General features: G+C 37.6%; 1 protein-coding gene across 6 annotated transcripts; it reads left to right on the top strand.

Annotated features, from left to right (window-relative positions):
* The first annotated feature begins 923 nt into the window (after positions 1-923).
* On the top strand, positions 924-17,024 carry ankzf1 (ankyrin repeat and zinc finger peptidyl tRNA hydrolase 1). 6 transcript variants are annotated; one of them, XM_027154026.2, is made up of 16 exons: positions 924-1,025; positions 5,142-5,274; positions 6,503-6,618; positions 6,738-6,840; positions 7,222-7,397; positions 8,605-8,714; positions 9,084-9,237; positions 10,880-11,102; positions 11,234-11,323; positions 11,422-11,628; positions 11,726-11,776; positions 12,442-12,676; positions 14,792-14,903; positions 15,304-15,471; positions 15,840-15,910; positions 16,708-17,024. In XM_027154026.2, the coding sequence occupies exons 2-16, from the start codon at positions 5,166-5,168 to the stop codon at positions 16,829-16,831; spliced, it is 2,049 nt and encodes a 682-aa protein (XP_027009827.1). In that variant the 5' UTR covers positions 924-1,025; positions 5,142-5,165; the 3' UTR covers positions 16,832-17,024. The 6 variants fall into 6 exon arrangements, with proteins under 6 accessions (XP_027009827.1, XP_027009829.1, XP_027009830.1 ...); XM_027154024.2 differs by lacking the exon at positions 924-1,025 and adding an exon at positions 3,438-3,801; XM_027154025.1 differs by lacking the exon at positions 924-1,025 and adding an exon at positions 3,778-3,801 and having other exon boundaries at positions 11,425-11,628.
* The last annotated feature ends 2,819 nt before the right edge of the window (positions 17,025-19,843 follow it).

Raw genomic sequence — 19,843 nt, 5'->3', positions numbered from 1 at the left:
AAATATACAAACGCATTTCAGACCATGTATCGGTTTTTACTGCAGAGATAACAGCAATATTTCTAGCACTCCAGTGGATAGAAGAAGTACAGCCAACAAAAACAGTCATTTGTACAGATTCCCTTTCAGTTTTGAATAGCTTGCTAAGTGGAACATCAACAGCCAGACAAGATATGATCATTGAAGTGATGCAGAGTCTATTTAGAATAAGACAGTATGGAATTATGGTAATATTCCTGTGGATACCATCACATATGGGTGTGGAAGGAAATGAGGAGGTAGACCATCTGGCTAAACAGGCCTTAAAGCATGCAGAAATTGACATTAAAGTGTCAATGAGTAAAACAGAGGTAAAAGGGATAATTGCAAAAGAAACAAGAAAGAAATGGCAGAAGGAGTGGGATAGTGGAACAAAAGGTAGACACTTTCATCATGTTCAAGAGAACGTAGGGCTAAAAAGAAGAAAGTTTGGCAACAGGAAAGAAGATGTTTTAATGTCAAGACTGCGTCTCGGACATTGTGCATTAAATCAGGGTCTATATAAAATGGGTAAAAATGAAAATGGAAATTGTGATAAGTGTGGTCAAGCAGAAACAGTAGAGCATGTACTTATAGAGTGTGATGCATATGCAGGAGCAAGAAATAAATTAATTCAAGCACTACGATCGTTTGGTATAAATGATTTCTCCCTTCGGGTTCTATTAGGAAACGAATCAAAACAGTTTAGGATATTCCAGGAATTAGTTGTTTTCTTAAAACAAACAAAACTGATCAATAGAATTTAACATACAGTTGTATTAATAATTTTAATTTTTATTTTATTTATTTATTTATTTATTTATTTATTTATCTATTTATCTATCTATCTATCTATCTATCTATCTATCTATCTATCTTCCAAACCATTATGCGCTCCACACTCCAGTCCAGTAGGTGGCGGTAAATGCACCTAAAGTTGGTTTGCCATCCGCCAATAAAAATCAGAAGAAGAAGAAGAAGGGATCCGCGTGAGCTCAAGCAGAAAGGTATAGTTCCTCTGAGTTTTTTTTTTTCTTGTGTTGTGCTAGTTATTCTCACTTTAAAGTTGTATTTACTGCGTATTATCAGAATAAATATACTGTTTGTTCATAAATCTACAAAACAAAAAAATGTATACCAGGTTCTTCAGGAAAACCCGGAAAAAAGCGCTGTATTGCGCACCTCTCTCTCTCTACGATTGGATAAAAGAGTTCTGTTAGCCAATTACAACACGAAAGCGGTGTACTAATGGCCAATCGGAACGCAGGAGGGCGGTACATGACAGAAAACGGGTCGGAAAGAAATCTAGTTTAATATGTGTGAATCATGTTTTTTCAGGCTGTTTATAGACTAACTTTAACCCTAAGTAAGTTAAACAAACAACAGACCAGCAGGAACACGGTTATAAACTCATTTACACTTGATATATATGTATTATTTTCAGACGTGACATCTAACACAGTGACTTTAATGTTACTCCTGTGTACATCAGCTGTGTTAATCTGTGTTAATGTCTCTGATGAAATGGTAGAATGGACACTGTTAGGTGAATATAGGGTGAATTGGTATTATTAACTTAATGTAGAATGCATAAAAGTTCATCTAGATGGGAAACTGCCCTACAATATACAACAGGACTCTCAAGTTTTGAAGACGGACAAGAGTGACATATTTTAAATATCTCAGGGTCCCCAGTTTGAGAACCAATGGCCTAGACTACTTGTTCTGAGCAGGTGTTGTCAGTGAACCGGGGCCCCCTGGCACCATCTCAGGGCCACCAGTTTGAGAACCACTGGCCTAGACTACATGTTCAGAGCAGGTGTTGTCAGTGAACAGGCTGTAAATCTGTTGGCTAAGTTACAGACACTCATGAAAAACTGATGCTGATTATCTGGGAAATGTCTCTAACAGCAGTCACAATGTCATTGTTTGTGTCAAACAAGTTGTGAATTTGTTGTAACATTAAAACAGGAGATCATGACTTACTCTGTGCTCAAAGTGATGTTCGCAGCTCCAGTGGTTAATCTTATCCAGATACAATAGTGCTATTTTCTGATTGGCTATTGTGTAGCCTTTTTTTTTTGATTGGCTGATAAGTGTCAGGCTTGACTAAGAACTCCAGGGGAGATGTGCTTGATTCCTGCCCGGTTCCATAGAGACAACTGTGTGGACAGATTCATTTTGGGTGCTGCAGCATATTAAATATATGATAAATAGTATGTTTTTCTGTGTGAGAAATACAATGTGTGGCAGGAGAGCGTGAGACCCAGATGCGTGACCGTCACTCATAATGTGTGATGCTTGAGAGCCCTGATACACTGTGGTATACAGTAAACAGGCGTAATGTGCAAAATGGGCCTAAATGTATAAAACTCTCAGTGCTAAAATAAACATGGAGACAACTGGACAAATCTTGATGAATTATTGAGATTATTGCATGGAAGCTGTAGATCATCGATAAAATGGCAAAAATAACAACAACCTGGCATGATCTTGGTTAGCAAGTGATCATGATTTTGTCCATTTCTAGGTATTCTTTTATTGTTTTCTCTCAAGTCTTGCTTAGTTTAATGTACCATGGGGTTTAATCAATGTGTGTACATTTAGTTTTAATTTGGTTTCCAGGTTCACCGTGTGTGTGTGTGTGTGTGTTGTGTATGTATGTATATATGATGGGGACTTGCTTTAGGAATGATTGACAGGTGCACATGTGTTGTGAGTTCTCTGCTGGAAAGATGAGCTGATATGGAGCTGATATGGAGCTAATATGGAGCTCTTGTGTTTCTGTCACATTCAATGGAGAGTTTGTTAATGTGAACTAAAATCTATTGATATACAGTATTTAGTTATCATCAGTTTAACACTGACTACCTCCAAAAAATCTATAAAAACTGGGAAGTGAGGCTTATGGGCAAAAGTATGTGTGCCTTAGTGAGAAGTGTCACTTTACCCTATGATGAAACATTTATCTCAGTGAATGTTATGTAATCATATACTATGGTCTTTAACAGTCCCAAAACCCAATCCATGGACAAGGTGCATTGACCCCTGACTCTTACACCTACTAAGACACAATGTTATTTTCTCTAGGAATTTCTTACTGTATATTCACTAAGGATATTCTATATACTAAGGAGTATATTCTAAGGAGATTAGAGTGGCTAAGAAGAGCTATGCCAAAAGGTTGGAGGATCAGTTTGCCTCTAACGACTCAGCTTCAGTCTGAAAGCCATCACCAACTACAGGACAACAATCTCCAGCACTGTGGCGAATCACCAACTTGCTGATTGAGTTTTACTGTAGATACAAAACCCCCCACATTCTTTCTGACCATCTCTTTACACAACTTTTAACACCTCCAGTAACCCCCCCTCTCACCCTTTCCTGCGCTCCAGATGAGAGAAGATGATGTGCACCAGGACTTCAGAAAGAATAAAAGACTGTGCTGACCAGCTGGCCTCTATCTTCAAAAAAATCTTCAACAGATCACTGGAGCTGTGTGAAGTCCCTGTCTGCTTCAAGGGCTCAACCTTCCTCCCTATCCCAAAGAAACCCAAGATAACATAGACAACAACTACAGATCTGTGGCGCTGACATCTGGCGTCACGAAGTTCTGGCTTATCTGAAAGACTTCACTGGACCCTTAGTGGACCCCCTGCATTACATCCTGCAACACCTTGATACTGTAACTGTGAGGATCCTGTTTGTAGATGTCAGTTTGGCCTATGTTTTTACCTGTGTGAACTGTTTGCTGTTTCGAACGATGGCAAGGTTATGGAGGAAGTAAGCATTTTCGCTTTTCTTTCAAAATGTTTGTGTAATGGCAGCCGTAACATTAATAGTTTTGCCTGAATTGAAGTATCTTCCCATATACTAATTAGGTCTAACACCTCACTCTCCCTCCACTGAGTTGCTCCATCACTGTTCTGCATTTTGTAGGCGTAGTCACGTTTGTTACTCGCCCGCGCATAATTGTGACGAATGTCGATGTAGATTGACGGAAATTTGCATCAAATCCGCTTTGGTTGTACACACTGCGGCCACATTGGAAAAAATCAGATTTGGGTCTGATTCAGGACCACATATGGAAGTGGTCTAAATCTGATTTGAAAAAATCAGATTTGGGCCACGTTTACCTGCAGTGTGAACGTGGCCACCAGCTTTCTGACCGATAGTGTAGGCAGCAGCTAGAGAGACTGGAGAAATTCATGTCAAACAGCCGCTTTAACAACAACTGCACCTCTAATAACAGTTCAGTCAAGTTCCTGAAGAAACACCACAGCCATCGGCCCCATCGAGAATGGAGACTACAGACGGGATGTTAAAGATCAGGATGTCTGGAGCAGTCACAACAACGGTGCTGAATACGCTCAAAACAGTGGAGATGATAATGGACCTCAGGAGAACCCCCCCCCCCCCCCCCGCACTTCCCCCACTCACCATCATGGACAGCACTGTAGCTGCAGTGAAGACATTCAAGTTCCCTGACTCCACTATCTCTCTCCCAGGACCTGAAGTGGGACACTTGTATGAACACCTGTGATAAAAAGGCCCAACAAAGGATGTACTACTACCAGTTGTGGAAGTTTAACCTGTCACAGGAGCTGCTGAAATAGTTCTACTCAGCCGTCATCGAGTCTGTTCTGTGCACATCAATAACTGTCTGGTTTGGCTCAGCAACAAAATCAGACATCAGAAGACTACAGAGAATGGTTCGGACTTCTAAATGATTATTGGCACGCCACCAATGTATCCAGAGTGAGGAAAAGGGCTCAGAATATCCAGCTTTTGTCGTTGTGAAAACAGACATAATGCAAATGCAAACCATTTGCATTTCTGTTTACGCAAAAACACAATGTATGTCAAATTTCAAATGACATAACAGGGCATGTTAGTATCTGGAATTGACGTCTTTTATATTCTATTTATTTTTCTATTTATTTTTTAAACTGTTTGTCTATTTGTATTTACACGTGTATTTTTAAAAAAAAAATATGCTCATCTTATTTTATTGTCTGTGTGCTTGTATGCGTGCAAATACTTTGCCATAAATGTTCTGATTCTGAAATAAGTCTGAGTCTAGTAATAATAATGGCCACATTTCTTCCACTTTATTCCATCAGTTCCTTGAGTGTGCCTCTTTCCTGATGGCCAGACCGAACTGTTGCTCTTTGTTTGACCTTGTTGTTGATCTGAAGCTTACTGATGGCCTCAGGGAGATTTCAGAGATGCAGAATCATCTCCCTCTCAGAGAGGGTATGTTGAGTTCTTCCAAATTATTATTTTCATCGTCAGTATAAAGATTTTTCCAACATGTTTTGTTCCACCTGTTGCTAAGGGTGAGTTTTTCTATATGTATCTGATTTATATAAATATATGTTTATAAAAAACACAGCAGTAGAAGTGTGTCAAGGCTCTAGCATCATAACAGGCAGAGAGAGGATACGTTATTGCGAGTGGGGTAAAAGCAGGGAATCTGGTAGCTCTAGCTATAACAGCATGACTAGAAGGAACAGCCAGAAGAATCTCTTTCCCCTGCTGTCATCTGTCATCAAGTTTGATTGATGCTGATGTGGTGGAGTCTAATAGACCAGATTTTCATTTAAACAGTTGAGACCATTTAGGCGACTGTTAAAGGTGGGGTGCACGATGTTTGAAAGCCAATGTTGACATTTGAAATCACCAAAACAAACACGCCCCTAACCCAAATGGTGTCACCCCTGTTTTGATAGCTCCGCCCACACATACATACATACGTAACCCGGGCAACTATTATGGCGGAACCTGTTGGGGCAGCTGGCCGAGGGGATATTTTTATCAATATAGTAAATAAACTCAGTGAGTAATACTATGGTAATACAAATGTGTCTTTGTAGTACTGTGTGTTGTACCGTGAAAGGCTTAGCTCCATTTCACGTGCAAGACATTCAGTTCTTGCCTTATCGGGAAGCGTTTTTTCGCTTTTGTTTTTATCCGCCATGTCAATGTTTTTATGGCTTTATGCTAATGTCTGACATGTGCACCGAACACTCTCCGCCGCATATTGACAACACGCCCTTTTATGCTAATGTCACACATGCGCACTGAACACTCTCTCCGACGCATATTGACAAGACACGCCCCTATATGCTCATTGGCTACACGTTTGTTTTGTTTGTTGGCCCGACTTAATTTTCTGAAGCATTTCTCAAACATCATGCATCCCGCTTTTAACATTTTATAATCAATGTAGAACTTTACTGGGACTCAGTGTGAATAAATTATAGGATTTTGGAGTAAATTATTTCATGTTTTATGTTTGATGTTTCAAATTAGAAAGGAACATTTCTGAAACTCAATCCCCAAGCAGAACCCTTAGCATCAGATGTAACATGACATCTAATATCTGTAATATAAGCCATATGTGACAATTAATGTAAACAATCGTACATGGTCTTGTTTCAGTGTTTATAAATGAAATGAAAGATAATTGTTTGTTTTATAGAATTTGATAAGAAAGGAACGGATGGAAGGCGGGATGAGGCTGTGTCACTCGGAGATGTGTCGGACAGGAAGTTTTGCTCTGCTTGTCAGTGCTCGTTTGACTGCCGCGAAGAGCAGGTGTGGTAATTTTACATGAAGCATTTACCAAACTATTTACTTTCACCACTGAGTAAGCATCAGGGAGATGTACAGGTTACTGTTTGATGGGATTTTCTGCACTTTGTATGTTTGTTCAGATGGAGCATTATAAACTGGACTGGCATCGCTTCAATCTGAGGCAGCGACTGTTGGGACGATCACCAATCACAGTGGAGGAGTTTGAAAAAAAGACGGGAATGGGTATGCTAAATAAGCTCTCGCTTACCTGCTTTAATGGTTTGCATAAAATCCAATTGGTGCAATGAATCGTAAAGCTTTAAACTAAATGTCTATATTAATAAACAATTCAAAGTTTTTAGTTAAATCAAAGGTATAAATGTGTTCACTAATGTTAAAGGTAAATGTAGACAACATTTCATATTCATTGTGAGTGATTTTGACACAGTTGTCAATGTTTTTAAATTTCCTTGTGACTGTCAGCTTTTTATTTCTGAAAATAGTCAGATATTATGGAAAGTGCTTTTTATTGAATAAACTTGAAAATTTTAATTAAATCCATATTTAAGGTCAGACTTCTGTAAAGTCCTGTCTAATTTAGTTTCCTGTGTGTTTTGTGAACAGGTGACATGTCGAGTATTTCAGGTTCAGATGAGGATGAGACACAAAGTGATGAGGAGGATGGTGGTGGTGGTGATGGTGTTATCTCTTCTGGAGGTCATTTATCTACCAGGGTTTTGCTCCAGAATTCTCAGGGACAATATTATTGTCTATACCGTTGTGCAGTACAAGAAAAGACAGTAAGTATGTTAGCAGAGTCTTTTACATGGCATGCAACATCCCCATAGCCATGTTCTAGGGCTGTGCGATATGGCTGAAAACTGTATCACGATATCAGTGTTTCATATCGGTCAATATCGATAATTATTGATATTTCTTATGACCCATTTAAAATGAGGACCAGGAGAAAAATATATAACATTTAAACATTTTTATTTTAAACTTAACCTTCCTCTGATCATAATCCCCTCAGATATTAAGGCAGAAACGTCAACAACCAGGAAAACTCAAATAAATAAAATGTAAACATATCTCATATAATTTCTTATCTTATAAGAAAATGTAAGAAATGCTTAATAAAGTGTAATAAAATACTGCAAAGTGTTAAATATAAACATAGAGAAACCTGAGAATTTAGTGCAAGTTTAGTGCTAGGAAGTTCACTAGCTGTTCACCTTCTGGTGAATAAAGTGTTTTGTGAATAAAATATGTGCAGTGTTTTGTAAACATAAATAAAACTGAGGTAGACTGACATACATAATATAAAATATATTATAAATATTATATAATAATGCATAATATAATATGTAATATAAAACCTGATACAGTACAGTCACATTGTTTGAAATATAAAACCTTTCTCTTTTATTTACAAATTCCTCGCTCACTACAGATATCAGTCGCCGGTTACTGTAGAGGAATCCAGCAGACCATCACGAGACAACAATATGGCGCAACCAAACATGATACTGTTACATGATTGGCTGTTAGCGTGTCACTCCCTATGTTGCTAGGTTACCAGAGAGCGAGTGCCTTTGTTAATGCAACCAAACTTGCTTCGCAACCTCTGTTTTCTTTCGACAAAGAATAAAAAATATCGAACATTTTATCAAACACATTTTTTATTGATATCGATCACGTGTCTATCGTAATAATACATATCGTTATCATTTTATCGCCAGCCCTACCATGTTCCCAATTCTACTGGAAAACAAATATTGGAGGCTGTTATTGGTCAAGGTTTTGGAATAGGGTGTACAATGGTCAGGTGTCCACATACTTTTGGTTTAACAGATTATCTTAGTTGTGTCAGAAAAGAAAGCTTAAATATCATATTTAGTTTTAATAAAATATAACGCAGTCTAACATCTGAATGGAGATTTGTGATGCATGTGAATGGGGTTTTTGGGAGCCTGCCATTAAGCATGATTCTGCTCTGTCCTACAGATAGACAGTGAGGCAAATTTGGTCGATTCTCTGCTGAACATCTCAGACAAGACGCTGTGGGTGATTCTGATGACGGGTGGTGGCCATTTTGCTGGAGCCGTTTATAAAGGGCCAGTAGACTCTTGCAAGTTAATTCAGTGTCATTGTTAACAAAATGTTAATATTTATTGTTTTCAACTTCTGCGTAATATATATTAATAATATCAATGAATTAGTCACAGTTTGAATAATGCTTTGTTTGAAGTATCATGAACATTTTGCATAAAATATTTTTAAAGTGTTAACCCACTGTTTAAACCCTAGAATAATTATTGTTTCCTCTCACTTGGGGGGAAAACATGGCTTGTCTATATGACTTAAGGTGTACAAAGTTAATACTTTCTTGTTAATTAATATACTGAAAAGCACAGTATTGGTTTGTATCAGCAGGTTACTCCATGACTAGTTATCCTTATAAGAAAGCTATTCTTATTTTACAGGAAAGAGATCTTGCAGCATAAGACGTTCCATCGTTACACGGTTCGAGCAAAACGAGGATCGGCTCAGAGTGTCCGTGACGCCCAGAATAGATCCCATGCCCCCAAATCAGCTGGAGCTTCTCTCCGTCGCTATAATGAGGCAGCACTGATGAAGGCATGAATAGAGAGCATTTGATTGAATGCTTGTTACATGACATCAGACTCAAGACTCTGGACGCTATAGCAAGACAAATGTAGCCTTTTGAAATACACAGTCCATATTCTCTTTAATTTGTATTTGTGTATATATACAGTATCTCACAGAAGTAAGTACACCCCTCATTTTTGTAAATATTTTATCTTTATGTGACACTGAAGAAATGACACTGTGCTACAATATAAAGTAGTGAGTGTACAGCTTGTATAACAGTGTAAGTTTGTTGTCCCCCTCAAAATAACTCAACACAGCCATTAATGTCTAAATTGCTGGACACAAAGTGAGTACAAATGGCCAAATTGGGCCGAGTGTCAATATTTTGTGTGGCCACCATTATTTTCCAGCACTGCCTTAACCCTCTTGGGCATGGAGTTCACCAGAGCATCACAGGTTGCCGCTGGAGTTCTTCTCCACTCCTTCATGAAGACATCACGGAGCTGGTGGATGTTAAAGACCTTGTGCTCCTCCACCTTCCGTTTGAGGATGTCCCACAGATGCTCAATAGGGTTTTAGGTCTGGAGACATGATTGGCCAGTCCATCACCTTTACCCTCAGCTTCTCTAGCAATGCAGAGGTCGTCTTGGAGGTGTGTTTGGAGTCGTTATCATGTTGGAATATGGCCTTGTGGCCCAGTCTCCCAAGATAAGGGATCATGCTCTGTCACAGTACATGTTGGCATTCATGGTCCCCTCAATGAACTGTAGCTCCCCAGAGCTGGCAGCACTCATACAGTCCCAGACCATGACATTCCCACCACCATGCTTGACTGTAGGCAAGACACACTTGTCTTTGTACTCCTCACCTGGTTGCTGCCATACACGCTTGACACCATCTCAACCAAATAAGTTTATCTTGGTCTCCTCAAGATAATGACCATGTCTTTAATCTGCTTGTCTTCACTGACAGGCAGAACCCCCCACCCTTTCAACCTCTGCAACAATGCTGGCAGCATTTATACGTCTATTTCCCAAAAACAACCTCTGGATGTGAAGCTGACCACGTGCACTCAACTTCTTTGGTCGACCATGGCGAGGCCTGTTCTGAGTGGCGATCTTCTTATAGCCTACACCATCTTTATGTAGAGCAACAATTCTTTTTTTCAGGTCCTCAGAAAGTTCTTAGCCATGAGGTGCCATGTTGAACTTAAAGTGACCAGTATGAGAGAGTGAGAGTGATAACACCAAATTTAACACACCTGCTCCCCATTCACACCTGAGACCTTGTAACTAACGAGTCACATGACACCGCGGAGAGAAAATGGCTAATGGGCGCAATTTGGACATTTTCTCTTAGGGGTGTACTCACTACTGTGGCCAGTGGATTAGACATTAATGGCTGTGTCTTGAGTTATTTTGAAGGGACAGCAAATGTACACTGTTATACAAGCTGTACACTCACTACTTTACATTGTAATAATTTACACTGCCATTTCTTCAGTGTTGTATGAAAGGATAAAACATTTACACAAATGTGAGGGGTGTAATGAGATAATGAATATGCACCAAATGAGCAGTATATATATTGTTATTGGATTAAAACGTTTTTTTTTTAACATACGTAAACATGTTCACTTCACATAACCTTTCCCTCTTCCTCACAGGACATTGAGGAGTTGCTGAAGAACTGGGCTGAATATTTAACGCAGGCTGACGCCATTTTCCTTCGAACCCCTAAATATAACCGGAGCGTGTTCTTTGGAGGTCATAAAGCACCGCTGGCTAAAAAGGACACAAGAATTCGATCGATTCCTTTTGCTACTCGTCGAGCCACATTCAGTGAAATAAAACGTGTACATGATGTCCTGTCAACACTGCAAACTTATGGTAAATATTTGGATTTTTTAAATTTGGCAATAAAAGCTAAGCTTTGAAATATATTTTATGTGTATTACTTTGAAAATGATGATTGAATGTAATGTATTAATGGTATGTGCATTTGTCGACTGTATTTACAGATAAGACCACAGATATTTCCAGCATTCTCAGTTCATCCAAGAGAATTTGGCAGAAAAAACCTTCAAATCCATCCAATCAGAATGCAGCAGGTGAGTTACAGCTCTGATCACTGACCGTGCTCTGTTTATGTGCCTTTTATTACGGTTGAAGTTTGTGGATTTGAACCCACAGCATGCCTGTGTGTCAGCAGCTCACCATGCAGACCAACTGCAAGATGATCAGGAGGAAGAGGAGGAGGAGGAGGTTTCTGTGGAGCTGCAGATGGAGGATATGTCTTTAACTACTTTAGATTTAAGGGAACATGAAGTCAAACCCGTCAAGAAGAAACGACGGAAGAAGAAAGAGAGAAAACTAGAGGCAACAGAGAAAGAGGGGAAACCCACAGAGAGAGAAGGTATTATCGTTCAAACCGAAATCACTGTTTCACTGCAAACAAATAAATGTTGTCATTTCCTTATAGATTTGTTTTTGCTTATGTTCTGCACGGTTAGACCTGAAGGACGAGCCTGGGAACGACAATGTGGGAGACGAGAAAACAAAAGGCAAGTAAAATCTGAACAAACATGATGAAGGTACATTTCTTTCAGATATAATATGCATACAAGAATGAAAGTTATTTTTAATCTTAGTTAAGTTCAAAATGTATGTATTTTACAGTCTTGCAGAGATAACCAATCTCTTATCACTGAATTGGGTTATCACTGAAAACTATGCAAAAGATTGTTTAACCCAATAAAAACAGCACGTGCCAGTCTGCATGTGACTTCTTGAACGGCGGACAGTTGCATAGATGTTCTGAATAGCCCTGGTATTAACCCCAAGCCTCTGGAAACCACACTTACTTTACTCCAACCTCACATTGTACTAGTAATGTCTCCTCTTAGTTTTCTTGCTTGAATGCACACTGATGTGGCTCCCTCAATTTCAAAATGTGAGGGTAAACAATTCATTGTAAGTGTTGATAAGAAAATCAAATCTAATAGTGAATATTTCATATGCTGAAGATATGTATATAGTATATACTAACATTAACCAAGTATTTATTAGACATGCAGACATAATTTTTTGACATGTATTTCTTTTGTCTGGGAGAGAAAAAAACAAGTTTAAATAACATTAAAGAACATTGTAAAATATGCCAAAGTTGTACTAGCTACTAGGATTTTAGCTAAAATCTTTACCAAGTATTTTATTTGTATGCCTTTAGATGAGGCATGTGTGTCGTGGGAGTATAGCATCAGAGACACTCTCTACACCGCTTGTAAAACGGGTGACATGGAGGCATTACACACTCTCCTGAATCAGGACACCCACACGTTGTTCCAACTTCTCAACACACCCATCGACTCAGCCGGATACACACTGCTGCACGTGGCATCAGCGGCTGCACAGAAACATGCTGTTAAACTTTTATTGGAGATGGGAAGTGACCCAACATGCAGGTAAGTCACAGATGCCCTGGAAACATCTGCCAGACACTATACACATATACACATAGACAAAACATTTAGACATTCACTGGCTGCCAGATGGACACCAGACTGGATGACCAGATGCAGTGTTTTAAGAAATATTCTCTATGCTGTGCTTTCTATGGATTCTGTAGGATTCTGTACTGTATTCCATATTTTGTAGTGTGTATATATATTAAATAATTCTATGCAGTGGGAACTCCTATAGTGACCATGCATCTAATTATGCTCTCGAACTTCCACTGTTCAACACTGTTTTGATGAATTTCGGATACAAAGCACCAAATACATCGCACAACTTTCTTCTCTTGTGGTGTGAGTGCATTAGCCTTTAAAGGCTAATTGGGAAAAAAAGGGGGGTTGTTTGAGTACATTTTAAGACAAGCATAGCAAGTTTATTTCTAGCTACATCATCTTACAACATTGCTGTAGTAATCTGATTTATCAGTCGTTAATGAATTCTCTATAATTGACAGTAATAATATTATTACATCTCAAGCTTTGATTCCTCCTTCTCCAGTCCAAAGACATCTGTAGAATATCAGGCATAATGGCATCATTAAATTGTCATCTATAGAGTGTATGATTGTGACCTGTGGGTTGGCACCACGTCCTTGTGCAACCTAGTCTCCTGGGATTGATTCCAGGTTCCCATGACCCTGTGTATGGTAAGGGGTACAGAAAATGCTTTGGACACTAATGCCCTTGTTCTAATATCTTCTAATATGTTATCATTTCTATAGTAACAGCAGACCAAACCACTCCCTAGAAATGAACTGAATTAGCTTGGTAGGTAAGACATGAAGTTAATAGGTTTTCAGGATAGTTTCTGGTTTCTCATTAACATTACAAGCTGTGTTTTTGCTTTCCTATCAGGAGCCAGTGAAGGACTGTTTACATCTGTTGCTGTGTAACAAGCAAGAACAGGACATACCACAAAATTAATCATAACTACATTATAAATGTTGAAAAGTATGATGTCATTCTACAAGCAGAATAAAACACGTCAGGGCTTTTTGTTTGCTTTTTTAATAGAACTTACAGTGGATATAAAATGTTTGCATTCCCCTATGAATTTGCACAAAAAACAACATGGAAGCCAGAATTTTGAATTCATACAAACAGAAATTTCCAGAGAGAGATTTTTTTTTTAAATTATTTAATTTTTTTTAAATATAATAAAAAAACACTACCACAACCTAATTTCATAAGTAAACACCCCTCCCAACTAATACTTTTGGAAGTACCGTTTGCCATTTTCTATTAATTATCACACATCTAGACATTGGAAATTTGACACTTTACTAGACATTGGACACTTTAAATCACAAGGGAATCTCCTGCATACAGCTTATATTTTTAGGTCATTCCATAGGCTTTTGATGGGATTGAGGTCTGGGCTCTGACTGGGCCATTCCAGGACTTTGATTCTCCTTTTCTGAAGCCATTTCTTGGTTGATTTTGATGTGTGCTTTGGGTCATTGTCATGTTGGAATGTGAAATTCCTTTATATCTTCAGCTTTTTGACAGAGACCGATGGTTTTGTTCCAAAATATGTTGGTATTTGGAGCTATTAATGCTCCCATCTGCCTTGACAAGTGATTTTGATGGGCTTGCAAATTCACTTTTGTAAGCAATGGCTTCCATCCTGCCACCCTACCCCAGATATTGGCCTGTTGGTAGCATCCCTGATAAGTTTTCTCTTTGTCCTGTCATCAATTTTCGAGGGTCATCCTGTTCTTTGCAATGTCTCTGCAGTGCATATCTTTATGGATTGGTACCTTCAGCAATTTAGTCTCACAGTTCCTTTGTCAACAAGTCGTTTCTTTATAGAATGCAACCCCAAACGTTCAACAGCAGCCGCCTTTTCTCTGGTTTTAATCCGAGTCACTTTAATTGAGGGCAGTTGTATGCCATTTACCTACAGGCCTTATTTTATTTGTGACTGATAACTCTGACAACAGTTACAGTCCCCATTATGAAAGAGTGTAAAATGTTCCCAATTATAAATACTTTTTTCTTTCCTTTGGATTTTTGTTTTTGGAAGATCTCGCACAAATTTTTGTGTGTCGGGTGTGTACACAGGGATAGGAAAGGCCAGACACCATATGCAGTCGCACCAGACAAAGAATGCAGAAACGTGTTCAGGAAATTTATGGCTGAACATCCAGACAAATACGACTATGCTAAAGCTCAGGTATGACACACAGGTGACATCAACTGTCATTGTGACACCAGAAAATGTCATTTTATCAGCGTTGTCATCATCTCTTTATTTATATAATTTTTACACATAGTCATGGCTTAACATTACTATATTACTGTACAATATTACTAATATTATTTATTACACTATTATTAGAGGACTTCATCATTGTTTAAATCAAAATTGATTTATCTCAGTTAAAAATTCAGGTAAAATTGATTTACCTCAGTTACTTTTTTCACCTCAGGCTAAAAGAAAACCATTTCCTCTGTAATTCTGTATTCTTAATTTCTGCTCTTTTTTTTAATTAAAGTTTAATGAAGCACTAATTTTTAAATGGGTTCTTTAAAGAATGCTCAGAAGTTTGAGGTGAAAATTTGGTGTACAAAAGGTTCCAGGACCGCTGACGGCTGAAATAGAGAGCAAGAAGATGGAAAAGAAAAAGGCACAGAAGGCAGCCAAGAAGCAGCGTGAAAAGGAGCAGAGAGAGGAGAAACGACAAGAAGAGGAGGAGCAAGAGGAGAAGAGGAGGTTTTTAGCACTTAGTGACAGAGAAAAGGTACTTAGAGCAGATGGAATGAAATGTCTGGTAAATAGCAGGAAGAAAGATCCAAAGATCTACCATATGCTGTATACTTGCACTATTCAATACTGTTAAATTGTATGTATATTACACTTTTACTCAAATTTTAAACAATTATATAATTATACCACTTTTGCTTTATAGAAATACAGATTAATATCAGGAATTATGATTAAAATCATAATACCTCAGTGAGCAAGCATAGATTTAACAGTGGCACGAGGAAGAAACCTTTAGAGGAGTCAAAGTGTACTACATATTTATTAAAGAGGTTCCATCTAATACTGCTTGAGTTTCTCCTTCTGCCAGTGTATACATCATAGTGTGTGTGTGTGTTTGTTTAGAGAGCAATGGCTGCTGAAAGACGACTGGCGGTGCAGGTAGCCACAACTGGAGGAACACTCACTAATATCAGGTACATGGTATATTGGTTTAAATACGTCCAGACAGCGCTGGTGTTTTATTATAACTAGTGTCATCAAGAAGAAGAACCAGTTCTAACGTCCGGCTGAAGGGGGCGTTCTCTCACACAGCAACAAAGCAACCATTTATTTTCAAAGAATTATCAAAATCAATAAATGTGTGAAATGTCCACACCATAACAAATACTTGTAAATGTTTGTGATTATTGGTGTTTCAAGAGCATTTGGTTTTTGGTATAAAACATGACCTTAAAGTTAACACCAGAAAATTAATGGAAAAAATTACATATTTCTTTTAGTAATGTTTTGCTAATAAACATGCTTCTTTGGGTGGTACTTTGTACGCTAATGTGTTCGTATTGGCACCTCAATGGATCAAATTGTTGCTGCTCTTTTGTTACCAGGAAACTGGTTACAGCTGCTCATGAACACTGTAGATCATTCATTTGTTTTTAGAATTTGTTTTTAGTGGGATGTGGTAGCTTTAGTGGTTAAGGTGTTTGATTACTGATCGGAAGGTCTTCTGTTCGAATCCCAGCTCCACCAAGTTGCCACTGCAGGGCCCCTGAGCAAGGCCCTTAACCCTCAATTGCTCAGGTGTATAAACTGAAATAAAAAAAAAATGTAAGTGACTCTGGATAAGAGTGTCTGCTAAATGCTGTAAATGTAGAACAAGAACCAATCAAGGTCATTTGGAGAAAAGTATGGTCTGACACCTTAGAATATAAAAAGGTGTTCTGTTGACTTGTGTCTTTGTTAATGTGTGTGTTTGTTAATCTGTGTGTTGTAGACGATGCTGGCAGTGTGGAGAGTCTCTGCTGGGAAAAGTGCCATTTGAATATCTAAATTATAGCTTCTGCTCAACACGATGTGTCCAAACACACCGTAAAAGCAACAGCGATGCCAAACACTAACATTAGGGAGAGATATTAAACAACTACTGCCACAACTGAAGAACTTTTACTCCAATTCAGCCATTTTTGCCTTATCATTTATTTTAATATTGTGATGTGTAAATTTAATGACTGAATTATTTACTCAATACTGACTAGCAAACTTTATTGCAAACATGATAAAAGATGTGATGGAAATAAAAAGTCATAAGCAGATGAGTGTAATTATTGATGTAATATAATGGAATTATACTTATTAATAAATCATCACAATCAAAGTGTATTTTTTTTAATGTCAAGATGTTTCACTGTTCTGACATTTCCATTATATGACTAGGAAGTATTTCTAAAAAACTACACTTAAATGACTTTAGTCATGTTTTTTTAAATTAATATTCATATATTTACAAACCATTGGTTATGTTCAGAAAAAGTCAATGTTAAAGCAGCATCTTTTTTTAAGTTTTAGTTTTTTTACTTGGTGAAAACATACTAACACGTACAATATAAGGTCGGTTCTGCAACATTAATTTACATTCATTCTTTGTAATATACAGACATTATGATACACAAGTTAAGGTACTAAACAAAAAACACTGTATGAACAAATGAAATAAAATTAAGTACATTGAAGACACACACACACACCAGAGGTGGTAGGATGTCACACACGTGCATTTGTCATCAAGTCTCAAATCTGTGACTTAAGTCTGACTCGAGTCCCCCATCTCTGACACACACACAGTACAAGACACTGTCAATGCTTTTGTTTTACATTGAAGACATTCGTATCCATTTTAAACAGACACGAATGTCTTCAATGTAAAACAAAAGCATTGACAGTTTCTTGTACTGTGTGTGTGTGTAGTGCTGTGCAAAAATAGATTCCTGTCCATGGTGTATTTCTGACAGTGAACTACATTAGTAAATTATTTTTATGACTACATTTCCACCTGAACAGTGACCCAAGTAAAGTGTTACCATTAACAACGACCAATTAATAGTGAGCTCTCCCACTATAAAGGAACTTCATGCATAAGGCCTTGTGTATGTGTGTGAGAATTTTAGGCGCACTGTAATGAATGAATCATGAGGCTTTATTTGAATTTGAACAGTGATCAGGTAAAATTTTGACAGGGTAGAACCATGAACAGTGACCATGTAATATGTAATATAAAATATATTTAAGTTATTTACGGTTTTCAAAAAACTGCATTTTGCATTTTTTTTATTTACAAAAACAGAAATACAGCTTAAACCCTGCTTTGTTGAATGCACTTAATTCCTCATGTAAACTCGGTTTGTTTACATGAAGAATGTACTGTAGTGCATTCAAACATATATGAATAATTCACACTGTATTAGTGTGATCTAGTACCAGTAAATAAAATAATAAAATGTAAATAAAATAAATAGAACATTTCTGAAAACATCCTGTCAGTCATTAGTCAAACTGTACACTTGGTATATATTAGTGTCGGGCTGCACAGTCTGAAACATTAAATTTTGGGGAGTTAGTGTTTACACAGTAATAAACCTATGGTTTACTTCCTGATGTCTGCATTTTAAACTTTATAATGGCAGACTGTCATAAATAAATATTTAATGTTTATTTTACAGTGTGGGAATGTGCAGCATTCTGCAAGAGAGATGAGCAGGAAAACATCAGAATTATCACGGATTATCATTATCGAGTACTGGCTGGTTTAGCAAATTTGGCTGGAGCCTGTGCAATACTTCTTGGACTCACGTATGCACTAAACCTCACCTACCCCAAACTGAAGCCTTTCAGAAGCTTCTTCCTGGAGCTGCATGCAAGCAGGTATGCAAGATTTCACCTAAACGACAATCACTCAAAAACAAACGTACGTGTAAGAATTTGAGAGACAAATCTCAATCTCAGTTGTCAGGTTTTTAATCCAGAATGTGACTATTTCCACAAAAAAGTTTGTGTATGCAGAGAGTATGCACAAAAAGTATGCACAAAATTATAAAGCTTTTTTCCAATGACATGGATAAATTCGAGCAGTGTTTTACATATAGTTTTTTTTTCTTCAGATCTTAAAACTGCTGTAAATGTTATACAGTATATGTTGTTTTACAAATTGTGTTTACCATTTTGTTATCAATGGAACATGGAATACAAGCATGTTTAACAACAAATTTGCGTTATGTATTTATTTCATTATACATTCTTTTTTTTTTATTTTAGAATTAAGTCATTTCATTAATACACACGAGTAAATTGTGGTTAATTTGCTTAAACCAATAAAACATGTACCACTGATAATACAAAAATCATCCTGTTTCAGGATAAATAATAATAATAATAATAATAATAATAATAATAATAACATTTTTACATTACTTATTCACGTAGATGCTGCCTAAAATACATGCAATATTGTAATACGTGTAATTTTGTTAAATTTATTTGTTTAAGCATATAGCAAGTAAGCTTTTTTACAGTGCACTGTGGTTGTCTGACACAGGTAAAACTTTCTTCATGTTAAATTCAAAATTCTGGGTGATCAGTTCCTGTAGGTTGTCCTTAAGCTCGTGGAAATATCTATTCAGCTGTTCTATTAGGCTCCAGTGATCGAACATGTAGTCAATATAAGCATCTGTTGATCCGAGCATCTCTTTACCGTAATATACTACAGGAGTTTGTTTTTCAAGCTCATTGTCAATAACTACCCAGTCATAACCTCCAACAACCTCCATTATAGCGCTGCTTGGTTGGTAAAGTCTGATGGTCGACTTTTTGTAGGTCTTGTACAGCTTTAACAGCTCCTGTAAGTCGAACTGATAGCGATGCAACACGGTGATGATGGAAGCTACATGGACTTTGAGTTTTTGCTCGTCCTTTGTGGCGTTTTGCAGTTTCAGTCTCGCTGCATGGATAAGCATCTGCAGATGGAAAGCTGCACCATTGGTCCAGTGCTTAATGGAGCGTGAGCTCATTTGTTTATCGTGCAGTATGGAGTTTTTCAGACAGGTCAGTTGTTCACTCAGCTGTTTCTCCAGGCGGTT

This window comes from Tachysurus fulvidraco, chromosome 6, assembly GCF_022655615.1.
Source record: "Tachysurus fulvidraco isolate hzauxx_2018 chromosome 6, HZAU_PFXX_2.0, whole genome shotgun sequence".
NCBI classification, from domain to species: Eukaryota; Metazoa; Chordata; class Actinopteri; order Siluriformes; family Bagridae; genus Tachysurus; species Tachysurus fulvidraco.
This window is presented reverse-complemented; position numbering and strand designations above follow the sequence as displayed.

Excerpts from the sequence above, each read along its gene's own strand:
- ankzf1 (XM_027154024.2), top strand. Across the intron at positions 8,715-9,083 it reads GCTGGAGCCGTTTATAAAGG|GAAAGAGATCTTGCAGCATA; the intron begins GCCAGTAGACTC and ends CTTATTTTACAG. Across the intron at positions 11,324-11,421 it reads ATCCAATCAGAATGCAGCAG|CAGCTCACCATGCAGACCAA; the intron begins GTGAGTTACAGC and ends CCTGTGTGTCAG.